The sequence below is a fragment of the Canis aureus genome, chromosome 11 (genome assembly GCF_053574225.1).
Source record: "Canis aureus isolate CA01 chromosome 11, VMU_Caureus_v.1.0, whole genome shotgun sequence".
Classification (NCBI taxonomy): domain Eukaryota; kingdom Metazoa; phylum Chordata; class Mammalia; order Carnivora; family Canidae; genus Canis; species Canis aureus.
Window position 1 is genome coordinate 44727117 of NC_135621.1, and position 22665 is coordinate 44749781.

The 22665-nt window shown below is 42.1% G+C and overlaps 1 protein-coding gene across 2 annotated transcripts in view; it reads right to left on the minus strand.

The window, feature by feature from the left end:
* NPAS2 (neuronal PAS domain protein 2) overlaps positions 1 to 22665 on the minus strand; it is a 158326-nt gene that overhangs the window by 59372 nt on the left and 76289 nt on the right. The window contains exon 3 of one of the 2 annotated variants that reach the window (XM_077915017.1): positions 4795 to 4943. In XM_077915017.1, the coding sequence (XP_077771143.1) occupies positions 4795 to 4943 (149 nt within the window). Of the gene's footprint in view, positions 1 to 4788; positions 4944 to 22665 lie in introns of both variants that reach the window. The other variant, XM_077915016.1, reaches the window with a different exon arrangement.

The window sequence follows — 22665 nt, forward strand, 5'->3', positions numbered from 1 at the left end:
AATAGCTGAATTCCAAAATTCTACTGTAGTGTAAGTTGCAGTTGTGCCCTAGAGTGCTCACCTCCCAATCATTCCTGGTGTTTGTGAACAAGGAGGAGTATGTCTTTGGGCTATATGTGGTCAAAGGAAAGTCTGGAAAATGGGGCAGAAACTCTCTACCAAGCTGGGTCACCCTGTCCAACAGATACTTCGCTTTGTATTGCAGCTTCTCCACATGACCCCATCCCCTATCCACTAAGGCAGACAGACTGAAGGGGCATGAATGCTGCTGGCAAAAAATCACATTAAATCCACTTGAGATTCACACAAGAAGAAGAAAGTTTGCAGGTCAGCCTGGCCCTGTAGAAGTAACATTTAAATGGGTGTGGATAAGAATGTACAATACACCTTGTTATTTACATAATTTAGGGATTTCTCTCTTATAACAGATACTGATGACATAGAATTTTTCTATAAAAGACCATGGTCAGGTTCTCATTTTGATTTGGATTACTTCAAAAAGAATAGGTATGCATTCCAAGGTCAAGGTTTATCTCCCAAGCTGGGAAAATTGGGATGCTTGAGAGATTAGAGGAAAGAGTTATTATAAATAATTACAATGCCTATCCGGAAGTAATCATCTTTTCTTATCATGTGGTCTTCCTGTATCATGAAGGCAGAAAATATGTCTAAATTCACAGTTCTTAACCCTGGCTGCATACTGGAATCATCTGGAGAGCTTTAAAAATACAGACGCTTGTACCTCTCCCAGTAGTGTGCCAGTAAAAGGCTCTCCATCCCTACCAAAAACAAAACGAAACAAAAGCACCTTGATTTATAGTGCTTTCCCATTTCTATGGTGGGAAATACTCCCACAGTGGCTGATTGTAAGCTGTCATCTGGCTTGCAAAACTCCTGAAAATTTAACAATCATCTTTTGCAAGCCAAGATGAGCCAGCTCCAGCTCACCACTGGGGTTCCACCCCTAGGTATTCTGATTTATTGGTCTCTGAGGTGTGACCCAGTTATATGTATTTAAAAGCTCCTCAGGTGATTCTAATGGGCAGCCAAGGTTGAGAACCAGTAGTCTAAATGGCTACACTAACGGGCAGCTAGAGCACAAACATCCATAAGAGCCCCATGAATTGTGCCTTGTGGAAAACCAGTATGGTATAGTATTAAAACTTGGGATCTGGAGGCAAACTGCCTCATATAGATTCACCACCCTGGCTGTGTGACTCGGGTGAGTGGCCTAATATCTCTGTGCCTTGGTTGTCTCATTTGTGAAATGAAACGAAGGGGAGCTGCTATGCAGCTCACATGTGTTATTATACAAGAGTCCTTAGAACAATGCCTCTCTGGCTCATGGTGAGCCCTGAATAATAATGCTGTTCTCTGCCCTACTGTGGATGCCTATGGAGTTCATGTCCATTTGGATTATAACTAAAGTTACATATTTAAAAAAAAATGTAATCCAAATTTTGGTATTTCTCCATAAAATCTGCCACGAATTTTCTGCTTTCTTTGGGATATAAAATCACAGAGGGTGAGTGATATCCAGAGGTGATCAGGCTTGGGTTTAAGGGAGCTGTGCAAAGTAGGCCTTAGTCTTATAAAAAAAAAAATAAATAAATAAAAAAAGGTGAGATGGAGACAGGCGCTCCTGGTGTTGGGAGGCTGCATTTCTGCTGAGTGATCCTTTCCAGGTCCCAATTTGACAATTCTGTAATTCTGCAGCGGACAGAGCCCAGCATAAATGTCACACTGATGAACTTGATCCCAGCTGTCCTATTTAACAGCTGTCCTGCTTCTCAGTGGCACTGACCTAGTTTGAGTAATTTGTACAAAATATCTTGGTAATCGAACCAACCTGCTATTTCACTTAGCTAAATCATTATTTAGGAAATATAATCATTCTGATTAAATTATTGTGGCAATTGAATACTGCTGCAACACTTTACTCCAATCTTGCTTGATTGTTCTTCCCTGACTTTTAACAAAAGCAATTAACATATTCTTTACACTCCTCTGGACAGCTTTGGGGAAAAAAGGAGGATATATCATTACTGTCATCTTTTTAATAGGTATATACAATTATTAAAGAAATAATAAAAGAATAACAAGAATAATGAAACTTTCTAATGTCCTAGCTGTGCCCTCTTCCATGAAATCATCTTGTCTAGGAAAACGTTCCGTGAAAGAGAAGCATCACTGTAAGCACAGAAGAATCGTAATTATCTCCTCAATAACCTGACACTTCTGACTTTATTATGTTTGGTGTCATAGTTAAGGAAAAAAAGAATTCTGCTCTTCTTGCTTGTTAATATCTCCTGAACGCTCTTAACTCTGCTTCAATTTTTTTGTACCATCCATAAGTGAGCAGTGGGGCAGGGTGGTCAATGCTAAGGGGTAAAAGGGTTTGAGGGAAAAAGGTAAAAGGGAGAGAGGGTTATTTGAGAAAGACATAAGCTCAAGGATAGACTCAAGTGGTAACTTCATATAATGAAATACTATATACCAACAAAAACAAACCAGCCACAACACTGGAAGAACACAGATTAACCTCATAAGCATCATGTTCATAACATATCATTCCATCTGAATAAGGTCCCAACAACCAACCTCTAGTATTAGAAGTCAAAATAGAGATTACTTCTGGGGAAAGCAGAAGTAGATAGAAGGAAGGAGCATCTATTGGGAAAGCTTATATTTATTGACCCGGCATTGGTTTCTGAACTGTGTTTACTAATATATAGTATGACAAGTAATTTAATTGTACAGTTATTATTTATATATTTTCTCTAAGTATTCAAAAGTTTTTTTTAAAAAGGAAAGGAATGGGGATCCCTGGGTGGCGCAGTGGTTTGGCGCCTGCCTTTGGCCCAGGGTGCGATCCTGGAGACCCGGGATCGAATCCCACATCGGGCTCCCAGTGCATGGAGCCTGCTTCTCCCTCTGCCTATGTCTCCGCCTCTCTCTCTCTCTCTCTCTCTCTCTGTGACTATCATAAATAAATAAAAAAATTTTTAAAAAATAAAAAGGAAAGGAATGCTGGGGTAACTGGATATCCACATGCAAAATGATGAATTTCAACTCTATCTTACTCCATGTACAAAAAAATAAAATGGATTAAATACCTAAATGCTCACCCTGTAGCTTGTATGCTTGATGCTTAATATATGGCTTAAAACTATAAAACTCTTTTTAAAAACTATAAAACTCTAAAAGAAAAACAGGTGATGTAAATGTCCATATCCTTAGATTAGACAATGGTTTCTTAGATAAGAACCTAAGACACAAACAACCAACGATAACAAAAAAAGAGAACTGGTCTTCAGACTTAGAAACTTGTGTCAAAGGACATCAGTAAAAAAGTGAAAGGCGATCCACACACAGTCTGGGAAATATTTGCAAATGATATATCTGATGAGGGTCTAGTATCCAGAATATGTAAGGAACTCAACAACAAAACATAAATAATCCAATTAAACAATGGACAAAAGATTTGAATAGACATTTCTCTAAGGAAGATATACAAATGGCCAATAAGTTCATGAAAAGCTGAACATCATTAATCTTTAGGGAAATGCAAATCAAAACTATAATGAGATATTGCTTCCTACTCTCTAGGAAGGCTATAATAAACACCACACACACACACACACACACACACTCACTCACTCACTCACACACCCACAACCAGACAATAACAAGTGTTGGTGGGGATGTAGAGAAATTGAAACCCTCATACACTGCTGCTGGGAGTCTAAAATTGTCCAACCACTGTGGAAACCAGTTTGGCAGTTCCTCAAGATGTTGAACGTGAGTTACCATTGTGGACCAAGCAATTCTAATCCTAGATATATATCCAAGAGATCTGAAAATATATATCCATGCAAAAAACTGTACATGAAGGTCCCTAGTAGCATTATTCATAACAGCTGAAGAGTGGAAACAACCCCAGAGAATCAACTGATACATGGATAAGCAAAATATATCTATACAATAGGTATTATTTGGCCATAAAGTGGAGTGAAATACAGGTACTTGCTAAAATACGAATGTTAAGTGAAAGAAGCCAGAAACAAAAGGTCATATATTGGATGGTTCCAGTTGTATGAAATGCCTAGAATAGGAAATAGAGAGGGACAGAGAGCAGTTGAGTAGTTGTCAGGATTTGGACGGAGGGGAAATGGAGAGTGACTGATTTATGGGATGATAAAATTAGTGTTAACCGTGGCACAGCCTTTTGGATATACTAAAACCACTGAGTTTAAACTTTAAAATGGTGAATTTTATGGCACACGACTGATATCTCAATAAAAAAATGGATTTGACAGTAAGTAGATGATTGATTTTCAATTTAATTTTTCTATGGTGGAGCTCAGAAAGCCAAGGAGTTCAGAGGCCATTGTGGAGGTGGTTGGAGAAACCAGCCCACTTCAGTCCAGTGGAAAATGAATTCTTGGGCCTTGCATCTCTTCAAAGCTGCATGAAAAATGCTTGCTGTAGACACTTTTAATCAAGACACTCCCACTGTTAATGCCACTCCACTTATGCTGGGTGCTACCTGTGAGGATTCTCTGGATTCTCTCCTCTGGCTAATAAAGCAATTTGGGAAGTGAATGTCCTCTCCCAAACCTGCTGGAGGTGGGCTATTAAAGAGGGTGGAGTGTCTTTGCAAGAAAATGCCTGTGACTGAGGAAATCAGGCTTTGCTGGAAAGAGAGAACCAAGCATAGGACCAGCTTGATGATGTCATCACCAAATGAAAGGACAGGAATGGAATAAAAATGGAGAGAAGCATAACCTTTACCATTGTGTTTCTGCAAAAATCCAATGACCTTTTCCAGCACGGTGGTTTTGTCCATTTTCCGAGTGTTGCCAGGGAGCATGGAGCTAAGCTCTTTGATGAGAACATTGAACTGGTCCCGACGCTTCTTCTCAGACTTGTTTCGAGAAGCTCTGTAAACACGGAACACACAGGTTACTAGAATATTCCACTTCATAAAGGCTTTTTGTGAAATGGAAGTATTTGCTATCAGACTGTGCTCTGTCGTGATCATCTTATCAGAACTCTTTCAGGGAAAGTAACATTCACCACATTTCAGAGTTGAATAATGGGGACAGAAAAATGTTTTGCTAGACTCTTGGCCACAAAGACAGACAGTGTTAATAAGTAAGTTCTGACTCAGATGCAAAATCTTACACAGATTAGCTCCATTGCCAGATGCTGCTCACTCTGACTTTATGGAGCTTTAACCTTCAGAGAGCAAATGGCATGCTGTGTACATGGCTGCAGCCCAGAGGGCTTTGCTCTGATAGCCCTTCCTTAGGCTCTAACCACGTCCCCTCCAACCCAGAGCACCCAGCCCTTGGTATCAAGTTACAAGGGGAAACCAGGTACCTGGAGTGTCTGGCAGAGAGCCAGTGCCACACAGGGCATATGTCCTGGCCCCCGCCCCAGAGCTCATCATCCTCTGGGAAGACAAGGCACACCCGATAAAAAACCGTCTGCAAGCCGTGCTCGACCCAGGGCCAACGTATGACAGGGGAGGCGTATGGTTGTCAAGCTGCTAAGAGCAGATGAACCCTTTTAAAGATGACATAGAGGAGCCTTAAATGCATATTACTAAGTGGAAGAAGCCAATCTGAAAAGGCTACATACTGCATGATTCCAACTATATGACATTCTGGAAAAGGCGAAACTATGGAGACAGTGAAAAGATCAGTGGCTGCCAGGGACTGAAGTGGGGATGGATGAATAGGTGGGGTACAGAGGATTTTTAGGGCAGTGATACTCCTCTTTATATTATATTGGTGGGTTCACATCATTTTACATTTGTCCAAACCTATAGATTTACACCAAGAGTGAGTGCTAACATAAACTGGACTCTGGGTGATGATGATGTGTTGATGTAGGTTCATTGTTAATAATAGGGAGGCCATCCATACATAGGGACAGGGGATAGATGGGGAAATATCTGTACCTTCTGCTGTTTTTCTGTAAACCTACAAGTACTCTAAAAAAAGTAAAGTCTATTTAAAATATGACACACTACACCGCACATCTATACAGAGCTCGAAGTAGAGCTGCTTGGCTTGCGGGGAGGAGACCTCTGAGGAAGCCTGGGATCCTTGGGAACCAGAACAGGAGCACACGGCTACACAGGCCGCTCTACTAGATAGCCCAACAAGGGGCAGGCATAGCAGGAAGCCTGCCCTCAGCCTGAGGAGCTCTGGGAAGCAGCACCACTCTAGAGGTCTTGATCTTTAATGACACACCACAGACCCTGGGGGCTGGCTCTGAGCTCCGCGGGACCAGCCCCTTATCAACAGTCATCTTTTATTTTTAAAGATTTTATTTATTTATTCATGAGAGACACACAGAGAGAGGCAGAGAAGCAGGCTCCCTGTGGGGAGCCCAATGCGGGACTCGATCCTGGGACCCCGGGATCACAACCTGAGCCCAAGGCAGATGCTCAACCACTGAGCCACCCAGGCATCCTTATCAACAGTCATCTTAGTCAAAAGTGATCATGAGCTGACTCACCTTTCTCATTTCACGCAGGATGGACTTTTTCCACATCAGCTCATTGAGAGAGCAGGAGCCACAGCTGTGGGGCCCATTGAATGTGGTCTACCTGCTGCTCTAGGTACCCTGGGGCCTAGCATCAAGGTGGCTGGGGCAGCCAATCACTTATCAGGAGGCTATTGGCCAACGTGTAGTCAGGACAGGGTGCTGGTGGCTTAAGATAACTCAGAGGGCTTCACCTCCCTTGGGGTAGGTATCCATATCTACAGGTATTGGTGTCAATAAGGATTCTGCTTCCCCAAACAGCCCCTGCAAACAAGGGTCACAATGCAAATACTCTCTTCTTAGATGCCACAGTGGCCATAACCACTTTGCTTGCCTTGCCTAAGGACACATGACCTGCCTTTATTTCAACACACTTGTTGAAGAGCCATCCTTTGCTGATTATATCTTGGTTTGGGCTCCTTCCTGATAATACCCAAGGCAATTCTTCAAAGCTTACCTCAAGTGTGTGGTCACTCCCCACAGTCAAGATCTCTTCCTTTTCCTGACTTTCTGCTCATTTCTAACCTTCTTGGATTTGGGGGAGGACCTGACACCCTTTTAAAAAAAGATTTTATTTATTTATTCATAAGAGACACGGAGAGTGAGGCAGAGACACAGGCAGAGGGAGAAGCAGGCTCCCTGTGGGGAGCCTGATGTGGGACTTGATCCCAGGACCCCGGAATCACAACCTGAGCCGAAGGCAGACGCTCAACCATTGAGCCATCCAGGCACCCCCGAGGACCTGACACCCTTAAGGGGTTTCTACAAGGGCCTCATTCCTAGCCAAGTAATCACCCTCATATACGTGCTCTCAGAGTCATGGACTGAAATGCAGGTGTCCAAGGAAGATGCTAAGGTGCCTTTTGTGAGTCGAGGGTAAAAAGCATCATGTTCAAACACACAGGAGAGAAGAAAGGAACCTTTTAACTTTCTGAGTGACTGTCTATGCATTATAAATAATTTTTTGGCCTAGATTTTAAAGAGTGACATGCAGCCTCCTTAGCCAAAAAAAGCTCTGTTCCTGTCCTAGTTTGCCCATTATAAATTATTTGTGAGCCGATAACACCCAGCTCATTATTACTCTGTTCTCTTCTTCAATGGGTGTAATGACAACCAACATGGCCTGGCAGAGGATACGATGAAGGCTCATATCATTAGTGACAGAAACACAAGCTTGTTTCCATCAGCCTCCGCCTGGGACACACTATGGTGCCCACTGGAAATCGGTCAATGTCAGCTGGATCTGCAGCTCTGAGGCAAGAGAAAGAAAATGAGCCTCGAATGACCTTATTTCCAATGAGGAGGTCATCTTGGCAGGCCGGGAGACACCACACGGAAGGCACTGGGACAACCAGCTGAAAGATACTTAATCAGCCTCTGGTTTTGATTTTTCTGTTACATCACTATTTACATTTGGGCAAGTTCATCCATTTTAAGTGTGCAGTTTGATGGATTTTGGTAATTGTGTCACCACCACCACACCCAGAGATGAAACAGTTCCCTCATCCTGAAAGGTAGTCTCCTGCATCTTTGCTGTTGATCAACCGTCAATGACAGCCACAGGAAGCCAATGATCTGCTGTCACTGTAGTTTTGACATTTTTAGAATTTCATATAAATAAAATCGGACAGCATATAGTCTTTAACGTACATTGGATTAAGTTTTGGAGATGCATCCACATTGTTGCATGTATTAAGATCCCTTTTGACGGCTGACTAGTGTTCCCTGGGTTGTTTCCAGTGCAGGGGTATTGAGAATAATGCTGCTCTGAGTATTCACATCCGTGTCTTTGGGTAGACACAGGAACACATTTCTCTTGGGCAAATACACAGGCATGAAATTGCTGACTCATACTCTAAGTATATGTTCACCGCGGTTAGATACTGCCATGCTGTTATGCCAGGTGGCTGTCCCTTGTCTGCATGTCCACCGGCCACCTATGAGGGTTTGTGTTGCTCCACATGCTTGTCAACATGTGGTACCATCAGTCTCTTCTCACTTTAGGGACTGCGATGTTTCCTCATTGTGGTTTCAATTTGCCTCTTTCTGATGATTAATGATGTTGGACACCCCTTCACATGTTTACTACTATTTCATATATTTTCTTTTGTAAAATGTCTACTCCAATCTTCTGCCCATTTTTCAACTGCGTTGTTTGTCTTCTTATTGAATTGAAGAGACAGGGGGAGGCAGAGAGAACGAGAGGAGGGCTGGGAGGGAAGGGGTGTCTGTGTCTGTGTGTCTGTGTTTGTGTGTATGTTTTAAATACAGATTGATACAAGCTTGACCCTTTGGTTTTGAATGCAGGGCTGAAAAGCCCCAGGGGATCTTTTCGAGTGTTCCTCAAGGGACATTGGTCACGGAGATAACATTTGCCTGGTACTTACTATGTAACAGGCACTATTGTAAATGTTATATATATATATTAATTACTTTAATCTTCACAATGACCCTTTAAGATACTACTATTCCCATTTCACAGATGAAGCAGCTGAGGCACTGAGATGTATGACTCCCTGAAGTCAAATGACTGGGAAGTGGTAGAGCAGGCTGGCGTGGGCACCCGTACTGGGAAGCAGTGTGCTCTCCTGTCTCCTGCAGCTCCCTCAGAACCATCATGAGGTATCTGTTATGGAGCTGTGCACCAGCGCTCTGGGAACACAGGACTAAGAATGACAAATCGGGCTGCTTGAGGTGACAGCATAGAAACTGAACACATTCTGCAGAAAAAAAATGGCATTGCATGCTAACAGGATGATGGTATTTGTGCTCAGGGAAAAATACTGCAGAAAATCAACTAAAAAAGGCCAATTAAAAAGAAGCTTAGAGTTAGGGACACCTGGGTGACTCAGTAGTTGAGCGTCTGCCTTCGGCTCAGGGTGTGATCCTGGGGTCCTGGGATCGAGTTCCGCATCAGGCTCCCCGCAGGGAAGCCTGTGTCTCTGCCCCTCTCTCATGAATAAATAAATAAAATCTTAAAAAAAAAAAAAAGAAGCTTAGGGTTTAGAGGAAGAAATGCAATTTCTACATCAGGTGCAATGTGATAAGGGTTAGGCGACAAGTTGAGACAAATTGCTGGAGAGTTCACAAGGGGAGGAGATCAGCCATGCGAGGTAGTCCAGGAAGCCTTCAGGGAAGGGGCTGAGGCAAGGTGGCCTGGAGGGGTGGGTGGGCAAGTGGCAGGGGGAATCAGCCAAGGAAGAGCCGAGTGGTCAGGTGTGACAGGACAGCTGGGGACATGCGGGAAAGTAAGGTGAGAGAGAGAGGACAAGAAGAAGAGAGTCTCAAATGCCAGTACAGGTGGTCTGGTCATGGCTTTCGGATGAATCCAGACTGCTGATGGGCAGTCTCAGGGAGGGAAAGGGTAAGGACTTCAGGAAAAAGAAGAGAGGGACCCAACGCAGGGGGAAGTGAGCAGAGACTGGAAGGAGGGGGGAGGGTGGTCGGACACAGGACCACAGTGCCCTGCATGGCTACGGGCTGTGCTCCTCAGCTCAGTACTAACCAAACTCATTGTGAGGAGCACAGGAGAGAAAGTTGGGAATCAGAGGCAAAGGAGCCTCACTTGAATTTCATTGGTCAAAGGACAAGTAATGCTGACAATATAGACCTTTAAAATTTTTACTCTCAAAATGAACACACAGTAAACTTGACTTTTTCTTCGGGGCACAGTTCTAGAAATTTTCACACATGAGGAAATTCATGTAACCATGATCACAACTAAGAGACAGAAGAATTCCCTCTAAAAATCTTCTTCATTCCCTCCACACCTGTAGCCCCTGGCAACCCCCACCTGTTCTCCATCACTGTGCCCTCTCTTTTGGAGAATGTCATATAAACACAATCGCACAGCACATAACCCCCAAGACTGATTTCTTCTACCCACAGAAGGCCTTTGAGACTCATTCAGGTCGCTGTGCCTATCAGTACCCTCCCCGTCTTAGTGCTGAGCACTGGTTTTCTATCGTATGGATGTCCCACAGCTGGTTTATCCAATTATCTGTGAAGAAATTTCAAGTTTTCCTTTTTTTTTTTTTTTTTTTTGCGGTCATGAAGAGACCTGTTGTAGACATTTGTGTACAAGTTTTTTTGTGTGTAAGCACAAGTTTTCAGCTCTCTGAAATGAGTAACCTGGGTCATATAGAAAATGTATGTTTAGCTTCATAAGAAACTCCCAAACTGTTTTCCAGAGTGGCTTTACCATCCTACCCCCTCACCAGCCATGTAGGAGCGATCCAGATGTTCTTTCTCCTCAAAGGGAGTTAATATTGTCAGTACTTTTCATTTTAGCTAATCTAAGAGATGTGCAGTATTATCTCACTGGGGCTTAAATTTGCATTTATCTAATGGCTAATGATGTTCTTTTTTTGCCATCTGTATATCCTCTTTGGTGAAGCATCTGTTCATGTCTTTTGCCCATTTTGAAGTTGTGGTTTTGTTTCCTTACTGTTGAGTGTTGAGCATCCTTTACATATTCTGACACAAGTCCTTTGTCTGACATATGATTTGTCAGTATTTTCTCACAGCTCGCCTTTCTATTCTCTTAATAGTGTCTTTCACAGGGTCAAAGTTTCTCATTGTGATGAAGTCCAAGTTAGCAATTTTTTTCTTTTGTGGATTGTGCTTTTGGTGTCAGGTCTGGGAATCCTCTGCCCAATCACAGGCCACAATTTTCTCCTGTGTTTTCTTCCAGGAGTTCTACACATTTTACATTTCATGATCCACTTTGAGTTAGTTATTTTTATAATAAGTAAGGTTTAGGTTGAAGTTTGTTTGTATAGGGTTGTCCAATTTTTGCAATATCACTAAGGAAAAGGCATCTCTACATGGGATTACCTTTGTAAAGAATGAGTTGGTCATATTTAGGTGGGTCAGTTTCTGGTTCTCTATTTTCTATTTTGTCTCATTGACCAGCGGATCTATTCCTCCACCAGTACCATGTAGCTTTATAATAAGTCTTAAAATTGGATAATGTGATCCCTCCAACTTTATTCTTTTTCAAAATTATTTTTGACTATTCTAGTTTCTCTGCCTTTCCATTACATTTTACCACCAACTTGTCTATTCCTACAGAGTTCTGCTGGGATTTTGATTGGAATTGCTTTAAATCTATGGGCCAATTTTGGGGAAATTTGATATCTTTATTCTGTTGAGTCTTCCAATCATAAACACAATCTTTCCATTTATTTAGGTCATCACTGATTTCTACTATTTTGCAATTTTCTAGTAGGTGTCTCACATGTTTTATTAGATTTATACCTAAGTATTTCATTCTTTTGGATTGATTATAAAAGTGGCATTGCACTTTTAATATCAGTTTCTAATAGTTCACATTAGCCTACAGAAAGATGATTGATTTGTGTGTTGACCTTGTATCCTGTGACCTTCTTAAATTCACTTGTTAGTTACAGGAGTTTTTATTTGTTTTTTTTGCTAAGTGTCTTGGGAGGGCCTATATATACAAACATGTCATCTGTTAATAAGGGAATCATTATGTCCTTTTTTCCAATCAACATGCATTTGGTTTCTTTTACTCCTATTGCTCTGGCTAAGACATGCAGTATGACATTGAACAGAGTGATGACAGCAGATACCTTTGTCTTATTTCCCATCTTAGAAGGGAAAACAGTCTTTTGTCAGTAAGTATATCAGCTATAGGTTTTATATAGATACCCCTTTTTAAAAAATATTTTATTTGTTTATTCATGAGAGAGAGAGAGAGAGAGAGAGGCAGAGACACAGGCAAAGGGAGAAGCAGGCTCCAGGCAAGGAGCCTGATGGGACTCGATCCCTGGTCTCCAGGATCATGCCCTGGGCTGCAGGCGGCACCAAACTGCTGAGCCACCCAGGGATTCCTCTATAGATACCCTTTACCAAGTTAAGGAAATTCTCTCCAATTCCTAGTTTGCTGAGAGTTTATATCAAACATATAAGTTGAACTCTGTCAAACACCTTTTCTGCTTCCTTGAATATGATCACGTGGTTTTGGTTTTTCTTCTTTATCCTGCTACCTTGATGGATTACAATGACTGGTTTTTGAATGCTGAACACCCTTACAACCCCTGGATAAAAACTTCAGGGGTTTTGATGTATTTTCCACATAGGTATATATGACGTATGTATATATTTTCGTTTCTTGTACTGTGTATTTTCTGGGTAATGCTGGCCTCAGAAAATAAGTTGGGAAGTGTTTCCTCCTCTTAACTTTCTGGGAAGGGCTGTATAGAATTGGTGATATTTTTTCTTTTAATGTTTGGCAGAATTCATCAGTGGAACCATTTGGGTCTGAGATTTTTTTTTCAGAAGATTTTAAATTATAAATTCAATTTCCTTATTAGTTATAGGACACTTTAGGCTTTCTAGTTCATCTTGCAGGAGTTTTGGTACCTTATGTTTTTTGAGTAATTGGTACCTCTCATCTAGGTTGTCAAATTTATGTGGATACAGTTGTTTAGAGTATTCCCTTATGGTCCTTTAATGTGTGAAGGGTGTGTAATAATACTTCTCTTTTTATTCCTGCTATTGGTAATTTATGTATTTTTTTGGGTTATTCTTGCAAAAGGCTTACCAATTTTATTGATTTTAAAAAAAATCATGTTTTGGTTTTTCATTATAATTTTTCTGTTTTCACTCTTATAGATTTATGCTCTTAATATTTTCATTCTTCTTTTTGCTTTGAATTTATTTTGCTCTACAGTTTATAGTTTCTTCAGGTGAAGGCTTAGATATTGATTTGAGACCTTTTTTTCCCCAGTGTACCCATTTAATGTTGTAGATTTCCCACTAAGCACTGCTTTAGCTACAACCCACAAATTTTGATATGTTGTATTTTAATTTTTGTTCAGTTCAAAATATTTTCTAAAATTCCATGAGACTTCCTCTTTAACCTTTGAATTAGGGATCCCTGGGTGGCACAGCGGTTTGGCGCCTGCCTTTGGCCCAGGGCGCGATCCTGGAGACCCGGGATCGAATCCCACGTTGGGCTCCCGGTGCATGGAGCTTGCTTCTCCCTCTGCCTGTGTCTCTGCCTCTCTCTCTCTCTCTCTCTCTCTCTCTCTCTCTCTGTGACTATCATAAATAAATAAAAATTAAAAAAAAATAAAATATAAAAAAAAGACTTAAAAACAAAACAAAACAAAAAACCTTTGAATTACTTAGAAGCCATACTGTTAATTTCCAGTTTTAGAGATATTGTTCCTGCCATTTTTCTGTTTGCAATTTAATTTCAGTTCAGTTAGATTTCTTTATATTTATTTTATGAAGCAGGATTTGGTTAGTGAATGTTCAATGGGTCCTTGAAAACAGTGTGCATTCTGCCATTGTTGGGCGGAGTGTTCTATAAATGTCCAGCAGATCCTGTTGGTTGATGGTTTTTTCAGTTCTTCTATATCCTTGCTAAATTTCTATCTGACTAGTTCTATTACTGTGATAAGCATATTAAAGACTCATTGCAGTTCTTTAGGTTGTGCTTCATGCATTCTGAAGTTCTGTTGTTAGGTGTATACACATTTAGAATTGTTATGTGTTCTTGGTAAATTGACTCATTATTATTATATAATGTCATTCCTTATTTCTGGTAATCTTCTTTGCTCTGAAATCTACCTTATTTTGTATTAATATAGTTACTCTGGCTTTCTTTTCATTACTGTTTGTGTGGTATGTCATCACCCTCAATTTTACTTTGAGCCTACTTATCATATTTTAAGTGAATACTTTGTGAACAGCATATGGTTAAGTCATTAAAAAAATTCATTCAGGGGATCCCTGGGTGGCTCAGTGGTTTAGTGCCTGCCTTTGGCCCAGGGCGCGATCCTGGAGTCTGGAAATCGAGTCCCATGTCGGGCTCCCGGCATGGAGCCTGCTTCTCCCTCCTCCTTCTGCCTCTCTCTCTCTCTCTCTCTATGTCTATCATAAATAAATTAAATAAATAAATCTTTAAAAAAATTCATTCCAACAATTGCTTTTAGTTGGCATATTTAGAATGCTTACATTTAATGTAATTATATGTTTAGGTTTAGGTGTATCATTGTACCATCTGGGTTTTTTTTTTTATTCTTTTTGTTGTTCCTATTTCTTCTATCTTGCCTTCTTTTGGGTTGTCAAAACATTTTTTGGCATTCCATTTTAATTTATCAATTGTGTTTTTATTTACTACAGTACCTTGTATAGTGCTTAGTAATTACTCAATGGGTTATAATATAAAAACTTAGAATATTTTATCATTTCAAGTGGGATGTAGAAACTTTATTCCATTTAATTCCCTATATTCTCTCTCCCTTTATGTTGCAGTTATCTTATGCACTACATCTACACACACTGAATCAGATAAGCTTATGTTATTTTTTCCCAAATGTCAGACTATCTATTCTATGTAGCCAGATATTTACCATTTCTGTTACTCTTCCATTATATCTCTTATCTCAAGTTTCCATCTGGTATCATTTCCTTTCTGTTAGAAAAACTTCCTTTAGCAATTCTTTCAGAGCAGGTCTACTGATAAAAAAACTTTCTTAGGTTTTTTGTTTGTTTTGTTGTTGTTTTTTTCATTTGAGAATGTCTTCACTTACCTTCATTTCTGATGGGTATTTTTACTGAATCTAGAATTCTGGGCTAATGGTTCTTTTCTTTCAACTTTAAAAAGATGCTGTGTCATCACCAGATGGCTTCCAAGATTTTTTTTTTTTAAGATTTATTTATTTATTCGTAAGAGGCACACAGAGAGAGAGGCAGAGGGAGAAACTGGCTCCATGCAGGAAGCTCGATGTGGGACTTGATCCTGGCATCCCGGGATCATGCCAAAGGCAGATGCTGAACCGCTGAGCCACCCAGGCATCCCAGCTTCCATGGTTTCTGATAAGAAATCCATGGTGCTACTTAGATTTGTCCCATGTGGCTGGTCTTGGATCTTGGGTGGTGGTTTACCCCACAGTTCAGATCTGAAAGTCTATGGGATGCAATTTAAGGTCAGATTCATGCATATTCAGTTTGGTGGTGGGCTCAGGATCTCATAACCTTCTTTATTTGGTCTCTTTCCTGAGCTCCTTCCTCTCAGATCTCTGCCTAGTACTTTCTGGTTTCCATGCCCCATTTTTGTTCCTCTGGCCAGAAAGCTGGTTCTTGGTTTTATTCTGCTTTGCCTCACACTTTTTACATCTGCACCTTCATTTGGGGCCATGTAGTAGAAAGATAGAGAGGAAGAAAGAAGCATGAATTTCATCCCACCCTCTTAGAACAATAGTTCCTCCATTCAGAGAGATAAGTTCCTTTCCCTCAACATTTCAAGTTTCGTATGGATCCCTGTTGCTGTTGCTCCTGCTATCACATGATTGCTTACAGTATACAAGGACATGAAGAAAAGAACAAAAGAGGGCAGATTTCCCCTTGTTCAATCTGAGCATTAGAGACCCTGCTCTTACTCCCCATGCAGGACTAGAGGGCTTCTCTGGGTCCTCTCCCATTCAGCACAGATTTCTACTTGTGGTTTCAGCTGCATTGAGTCTAGGTTAGGGATTACTGGAAGGAAGAAAATACCAGTTCAGTGGTACTTCAAATTCTGATGCTTTTCTAGTCTGCCTCCTACTATATACTCTCCAGGGTTCTCAAATAGCTATTACATATAATTTGCCCAGGTTTTATAACTCTATTCAGTGTGGTGGACAGGATGGAGTAGGCTGACTCCATCTTACCCAATTCCAGAACATCAATATATCTTTTCATACCTTGTTTAGTGAGTATGTAAAAGACCCATAGAAATCAAAAAGTAGGAACATAAATTCTGAAGCCCTGATGGCGGGATCCCTTACACAGGGAAGTATATAGGGGAGAGCTAGACAATAGTTAATGATAGATTCTTAGGGAAGCATTTTTCTGGGTGGCTCTTGGGAAACAAGGAGGATTACAGATGAATTAGGCAGGTCCTCCTTCCTTTGGCATGACTGTATCACTTTAATGAGCTAGCATTAAAGAAGTATCAAAAGGAAACTATAGCGCATCTCAACATAGAATTTACTAAACCAATAAAACTACTCTTCCTGCCCATTGAGGGTAACTTGGGGACCCATATTGCCTAGCTGAGGCACATGCGGTGAGGGGCAGAGGTGTAGGCTCCCAGAGCCCTGGAATTCCACAGGAATATTGTACTTGTAGTTTAGAATCTAAGTGAGATTTAGTTCCGCAGCTGGCATTCTTATGAGGTGACCCTGCTTATCAAGAGAACTCAAGGAAGGAGACACTGCAGAAAGGGTGTGGGAGAGGACCATGGTTTCAAAGTCAAGTCTTGCAGAAGAGGAACACACATATGTACACAGGTACACACAAACACACCCCTCTTTCATTTCTCCTATAGGTGGAATTTTGAAGGCCCTTCTGTTGGGGGATTTCATGAGGCATGTTATATAAACTATGCTCAATGCTTCTCTCCCGTCCTTCTTGGTGAGGAGATGATCACAGGTAGGCATACTGAGTGTGCAAGACTGGGCTTTACACTTAGCTACTGATGAGGGAGAGCTGTAGCTGGATGGGGAGCAGGTCCTTCTGAGAAGCTTATGGCACAGACCAGGAAAGAAGACATTGATCTTGCATCCTCCTAGGAGAGGCCTCATGGCCAGAATGGGGAATTTGAGCATGCAAGTGAATGTAGATGTGTTCCTGTAGGTTTGTGTCCTCAGTCCTCTGTAAATTCACAAAGGCACACAACAGTGATGCAGGTGAATTTTATGTCACCAAAAATCCTGTTTCCCAAATGGAAGAAATGAAAAATCACTGTATCAGAACTCCTGATCTGTGAACTAGATCAGGAATAAAAATAAAGTCAGTGAAAAGAGGAAAAAATTACTATCATCATGAGTGGACTCTTTTAATCTACTTTTAATCTACTTCATGTGCAGGGGCACCTGGGTGGCTCAGTGGTTGAGCACCTGCCTTTGGCTCAGATCATGATCCCGGGGTTCTGGGTTCAAGTCCCATATCAGGCTCCCTGAGGGGTATTTGCTTCTCCCCCTGCTTATGTCTTTGCCTCCTTCTCATGAATAAACAAATAAAATCTTTTAAAAAAATCTACTTTATGTGCAGACAGGTTGGGCTGGTGGTGCCTTCTGTGTAAGCCCCTCAAGCATCCAGTGAGATGCTACCCATAACATCTGACACACTTCCACACCAGGATCTCTACCTGATGTTGAATTCTGAGGTTGCCATCTTTTAAACTGGCCCCAAGAAGTCTAGTTTTGTTAACTGAGTAGATGGAACATGCTGATGAGGGAAAACAGAAGATGTTCTCTGAATCGCCTTTAGTTGGCCAAATGGAGTAAAAGCTGAAAAAATCAAAAGCTAACCAACAGAATTGAAAACCAGTGGCTAGAACTGGTGATAGAAGCACTAGTGGGCTGCCCTTGCTACCTAGAGCAGCCAAATTTTTGAGTAATAGGTATAACAATAGGTCTGTAAGTATTCAGTTCTATGTAGAGTAACTTCTTCCTACAGAGAGTCTCCACGGTGAGGAGCTAAAGGCATTTCATGAGGCATGTTACTTTCACACTTACAGTCACCACTGGAAGAAGAGTGGTTGGGGTAGCAGAGAATCAGGATGATACAGCTTAGCTTAAGGGGCATTAGACAAATTTCCAGAAGTTCTCATATTGGTTCTGCTACCTATGCCAGGAGAGAATAGGCAAGTACACCAACCTCCACAGGCCTGTTTCCTCTAATAAAACAGTGAGGACATTGACATGGTGATTTCAAAACAGAGAATTAAAATTTTTCCGAAACTCCCCCCATTGAAAGATGAGTTCTAATCCCCACCCCCACCTCCCACCCCCCGGCCTCCTTGAGTATGGGTTGGCTGGCCTTGGTGACTTGCATCTGGGGGATAGAATGCAGCACAAGGAACTGCTTGACTTCCAACGCCAGGTAGTAAGAGGACAATGCAGCTCCCCTCTGGCTCTCTCGCCCATGAATGTTTGCCCTGGAACCCAGTCATGTGTTGTGAGGTCGCCACCACACCTCCATGTGGAAAGCCACAGTCTCCCTGACAGCCTCCATCAACCACTAGCCACTAATGGGAGAAAGCATGTCTTCAGGTGGTTCCAGCCCACCATTTTTTTTAAAGATTTATTTATCTTAGAGAAAGAGAGCACATGTGTTCATGCGTGTGGGGGAAGGGGGAGGGGGACAGAATCTCAAGCAGACTCCTTGCTGAGCGCAGAGCCCAAGGCACGCTTGATCTGATGACCCATGTGATCAGAGCCCCAGCAGAAAGAGTGGATGCTCAGCTGACTGAGTCACCCAGGTGCCCCCACCCAGGCCACCATCTTTGAGCTGCTCTCGCTGAGACCACAGGGAACAGGGACAGGCATTCCCTGTCAGGCCCCACCCAAGTTGAAGATCCACGGGCAAATGAATGATGTCACTTTTATCCTGTACATTTTGGAGAGGCTCGTTACACAGCAACAGACAACCCAGGAGAGTTAGTGCCTACGGCAAAGACTCAGCGATGCCCAAGATTTCTTCTAGAGCAGAAATTCTGGTGTGTCTAAACCCGGCTAACTAGTTCCACATTATAGGATGGGACAGAAACCGATCAGCATGCAGACCAGGCCTCTCAAACCTGAGTCTTATAAACCGGGCAAAATGAACCTGTCTGAGAGTGCTTATCAGGATTAGGTCTTACACTTCTTGTGAAATTTTCACAAAAGTCTTCAGGGTACCTGCAACAGATGGAGTGGTTGACAAAGGAACTCAGAGTTTCCTGTAGAATTGAAAGAGATCAAGTAGGTGCTCACTGTCGACATCCAGAGAGGCAACTCTAACAAGGCAACGCTCACGGGCATGACATAAATTTTAAATATCTTCCACATTAAGACAGTCCCATCCGTGAAAGGTGAACTTCCATGAGGAATAAATTGGAGTCTGGTCAGCCACATTAACAGGGACCCTGTGGGAGTATTCCTGTTAAAGTTTGATGGGTGTGGTAGAAAAATGAGATGGGAAATATGTCAAAATATGAACAGTGCCTACATCTAGGTAGTGATGATTATAAATGAGCTTTGTTGATTTCTTTATACCTTTCTGTATTTTTCAAATGTCATTTTGGTGCTTTTTCATATGTAAGAAAATGCACAAAAATGATGCAAATAAAGTTGATATAAGATAGTATTGGGCAAAAGGTCTTCATGGAAAGTTGTGAAGAGTTACTTAGAGAAAAAAGAAGGACTATGGCCAGAGAAGGTTATTTTTCGTTGTTACTGATTTTGTTTTTTTTTCCCCAGATAATTTTCTAAATTCACAGTTCCATAAAATGGAACAGATTTTGGGTTATTTGCTAATCGCCATCTTAGCACTTTTAATGTGCTAAGGAGCCCTGAAACTCTCCGAAAGGGAGAAAAAGTAAAGAGCATGGCCCAAACTTGTTTTGGGGGGGCATTTCCTCAGATTTTTCCCTTTAAGGCATAAAGCAAGGTCCATTTAAGATCAGCTGTCCCCTGCTGTGCCCAGGCAGGTGTACACCTCCTCATGTCCATAAGCCGGGCAGCCTCCTGCATACCCAGATGGTGGGGGCTAGAGACACCTCTGAGCTCAGGAGCTCGATTCAAGGAGAGAATGCCACCTGGGTGTGTGGAGAGAAAAGCCACCCCCCGTGGAGCCAGATGGGTCAGGCTGGTGCTGCCCTCATCTCACAGAGAATTTTGGAGTATGTTTTCTGATGCAGAGACTTGGCGAAGCGTTTGTGGGATGGCTGAGCTCGGCCAGTGGTATTCTTTTCTTCTGAGATGTAACCGGGACATCTTTACTCTTAACCAGAGTTATCAGAAAATGTCGAGGCCAAATGGGAAGCTGGCCTCATTTTCTAGTGAGCCTTACTTAACAGTCACACAGGGAGAATTTCACGGGAGCCCAAGCCTTAGCAACTTGTCACTGAAATTCTCAAAGGGATATTTAGCTTTTCCTGCAGAAAAGAAGCTTTTTCAAAATGGTGGACTTCTGACCTTCCTTTTTCAAAATTTAGTGAAATTACTGAAAGGGCTTTTGGTGAATTCCTCTTCGCCTCAGATGCTCCCAGAGAGGTTCCAGACTTCTCTGGGTGTCCCTGAGCTAAGACTTTCCCAAGTTTCTAAGCCTACCAGGCACACAATTCTCCTTCTGACAATTCTTAGCCGACCAAAGTACCCCACCAGGGTAGAAGCCAAGAGCCTCGAAGGGAGGGAGGCCTCTTTTCCATTCTGCTGTTTACTGGGCCACAGTAAGAATTAGCATTCTGCTTGCGAGTACGGTTCTACTTTTTCCCTTTGTTTGGAATACAGATTCACTCATCTGGAAATTACGGGGTAATATAAATGAATCGTGTGTCCTGATACCTCTATGCTCTCCTAATGCCTGCTGCTGCCTTAATCACCAAATAAAACAAGCAGAAAGGAAGTCTCAATGTTTTTTTACTGCCATATTTTCCCTGCGTCGGGGCTTACAATGATGTGCATAACTCCCAGTCAAGAGCCTATGAAAGAAAATCCCAGCAGAATTAGCACTATCGGCTCTAGCTGGAAACATCGACATATCAAGACCAAGGCCAGCCTTCTCGTTCGGCACCGAGCCCGCACCCAGGGGCATCAGGGAGTGTGCACGGAGCTGGAGTCCTCCTCAATGGATCGGACCAGCTTTTCCTTTCAGACCTACAGAATTTACAACCAGAGAAATGAAATAATAAAATGAGGTCAGTCTCCTCCTCTTCACCATATTTCTCTCCACCAAAGAGCATGTGGCTGAAAAATAGAGCTTATGAATCCTGATCAGCATCCCAGCTCTGCTCAACACAGACCCTGCAGGATGTGCTTCCTCCTTTATGCTGGTTTTCCAGAATGCCTCTCTAACTTGCCCAAAGCCCTCTGAGGGCACAGTAATGCTATGTACCCTCCTCTTTCTCTTCCACTTGCTTCATACTGACTTAGTTAACAAATATTGATGGGAGGGCGAGTGAATGGTCTCAGTCATTGGTCCACATTGATAAACTACCCCTGGGGGAACCAGGAGAAAGGAACAGCCTCCCAATGGCTAAAGCTTTTCCTTTTGCAACGCTTGCTTTCTCAAAGGTTCATACACGTATAGGCTTCTCGGTTGTAGTGCTGGAATTCCCGCTGAAGTCCAACTTTAGGGGCACCTGGGTGGCTCAGTGGTTGAGCGTCTGCCTTTGGCTCAGGTCTGATCCAGGGGTCCTGGGATCAAGTCCCACATCGGGCTCCCTGCATGGAGCCTGCTTCTCCCTCTGCCTATGTCTCTGCCTCTCTCTCTGTCTCTTATGGATAAGTAAATAAAATCTTTTTTTATTCTTTTTCTTTTTTTTTCTTTTAGTAAATAAAATCTTAAAAAAACAAAACAAAACAAAACTCTCTCTGCTTCCCTAGGTTGCAGAGCTGCTGTGAAGATCACAGAGTTCATGCATGTAAAATGCTGCAGGCTCACAGCGAGTGCTCCAGGCACCTTGGTGTTGCTGTGTCCTCTGCAGTGTGCTGGGGGCTTACAAACAGCTGCATTTAGTTCCAGCCATAACCCTACAAAGAAGTTGCTACTATTTTCACCCCCCATTTGGCAGGGGAAGAAACTGCAGCTAAGAGAAGTGCAGTAGCTCATCTGAGGACAGAAAGTGTAAGTGTCAGGAGTCTAAGCCAGGCCTGTCTCATTCTAAGCTATGTACTTCCTGCCCACTGCACTGCTTCCTGGATGACCCCCACACACACCCACACATACACACACACACACACACACCAAAACTATGTCACGCCAGAATTAGAAACACATGTGTATGTATGACTGGACCCCAAAATGGTCAGCTGTGAACCTCATTATCTAGGGATTCCAAATGTCTCTCCTTCAAACTGTTTCCTTTTTTGAGTTCAAGGACCATGTTTTTTGCATCTTCCCCAAAGAAAACAGCAAATAGTCCTGACACACAATGGGCACTCAATACTCACTGGATTTACATGGGAATTCACAGAAGTGGAACTGTGTCCTGGTTCAGAATACTCGATCAAACAATCCAAACAAACCATGAATTCCCTAAAGCTTTGGAAACCTTGCCCAACACAGCGCGTGTTTTCTGGAGACAATGAGGGTTTTTGAGCT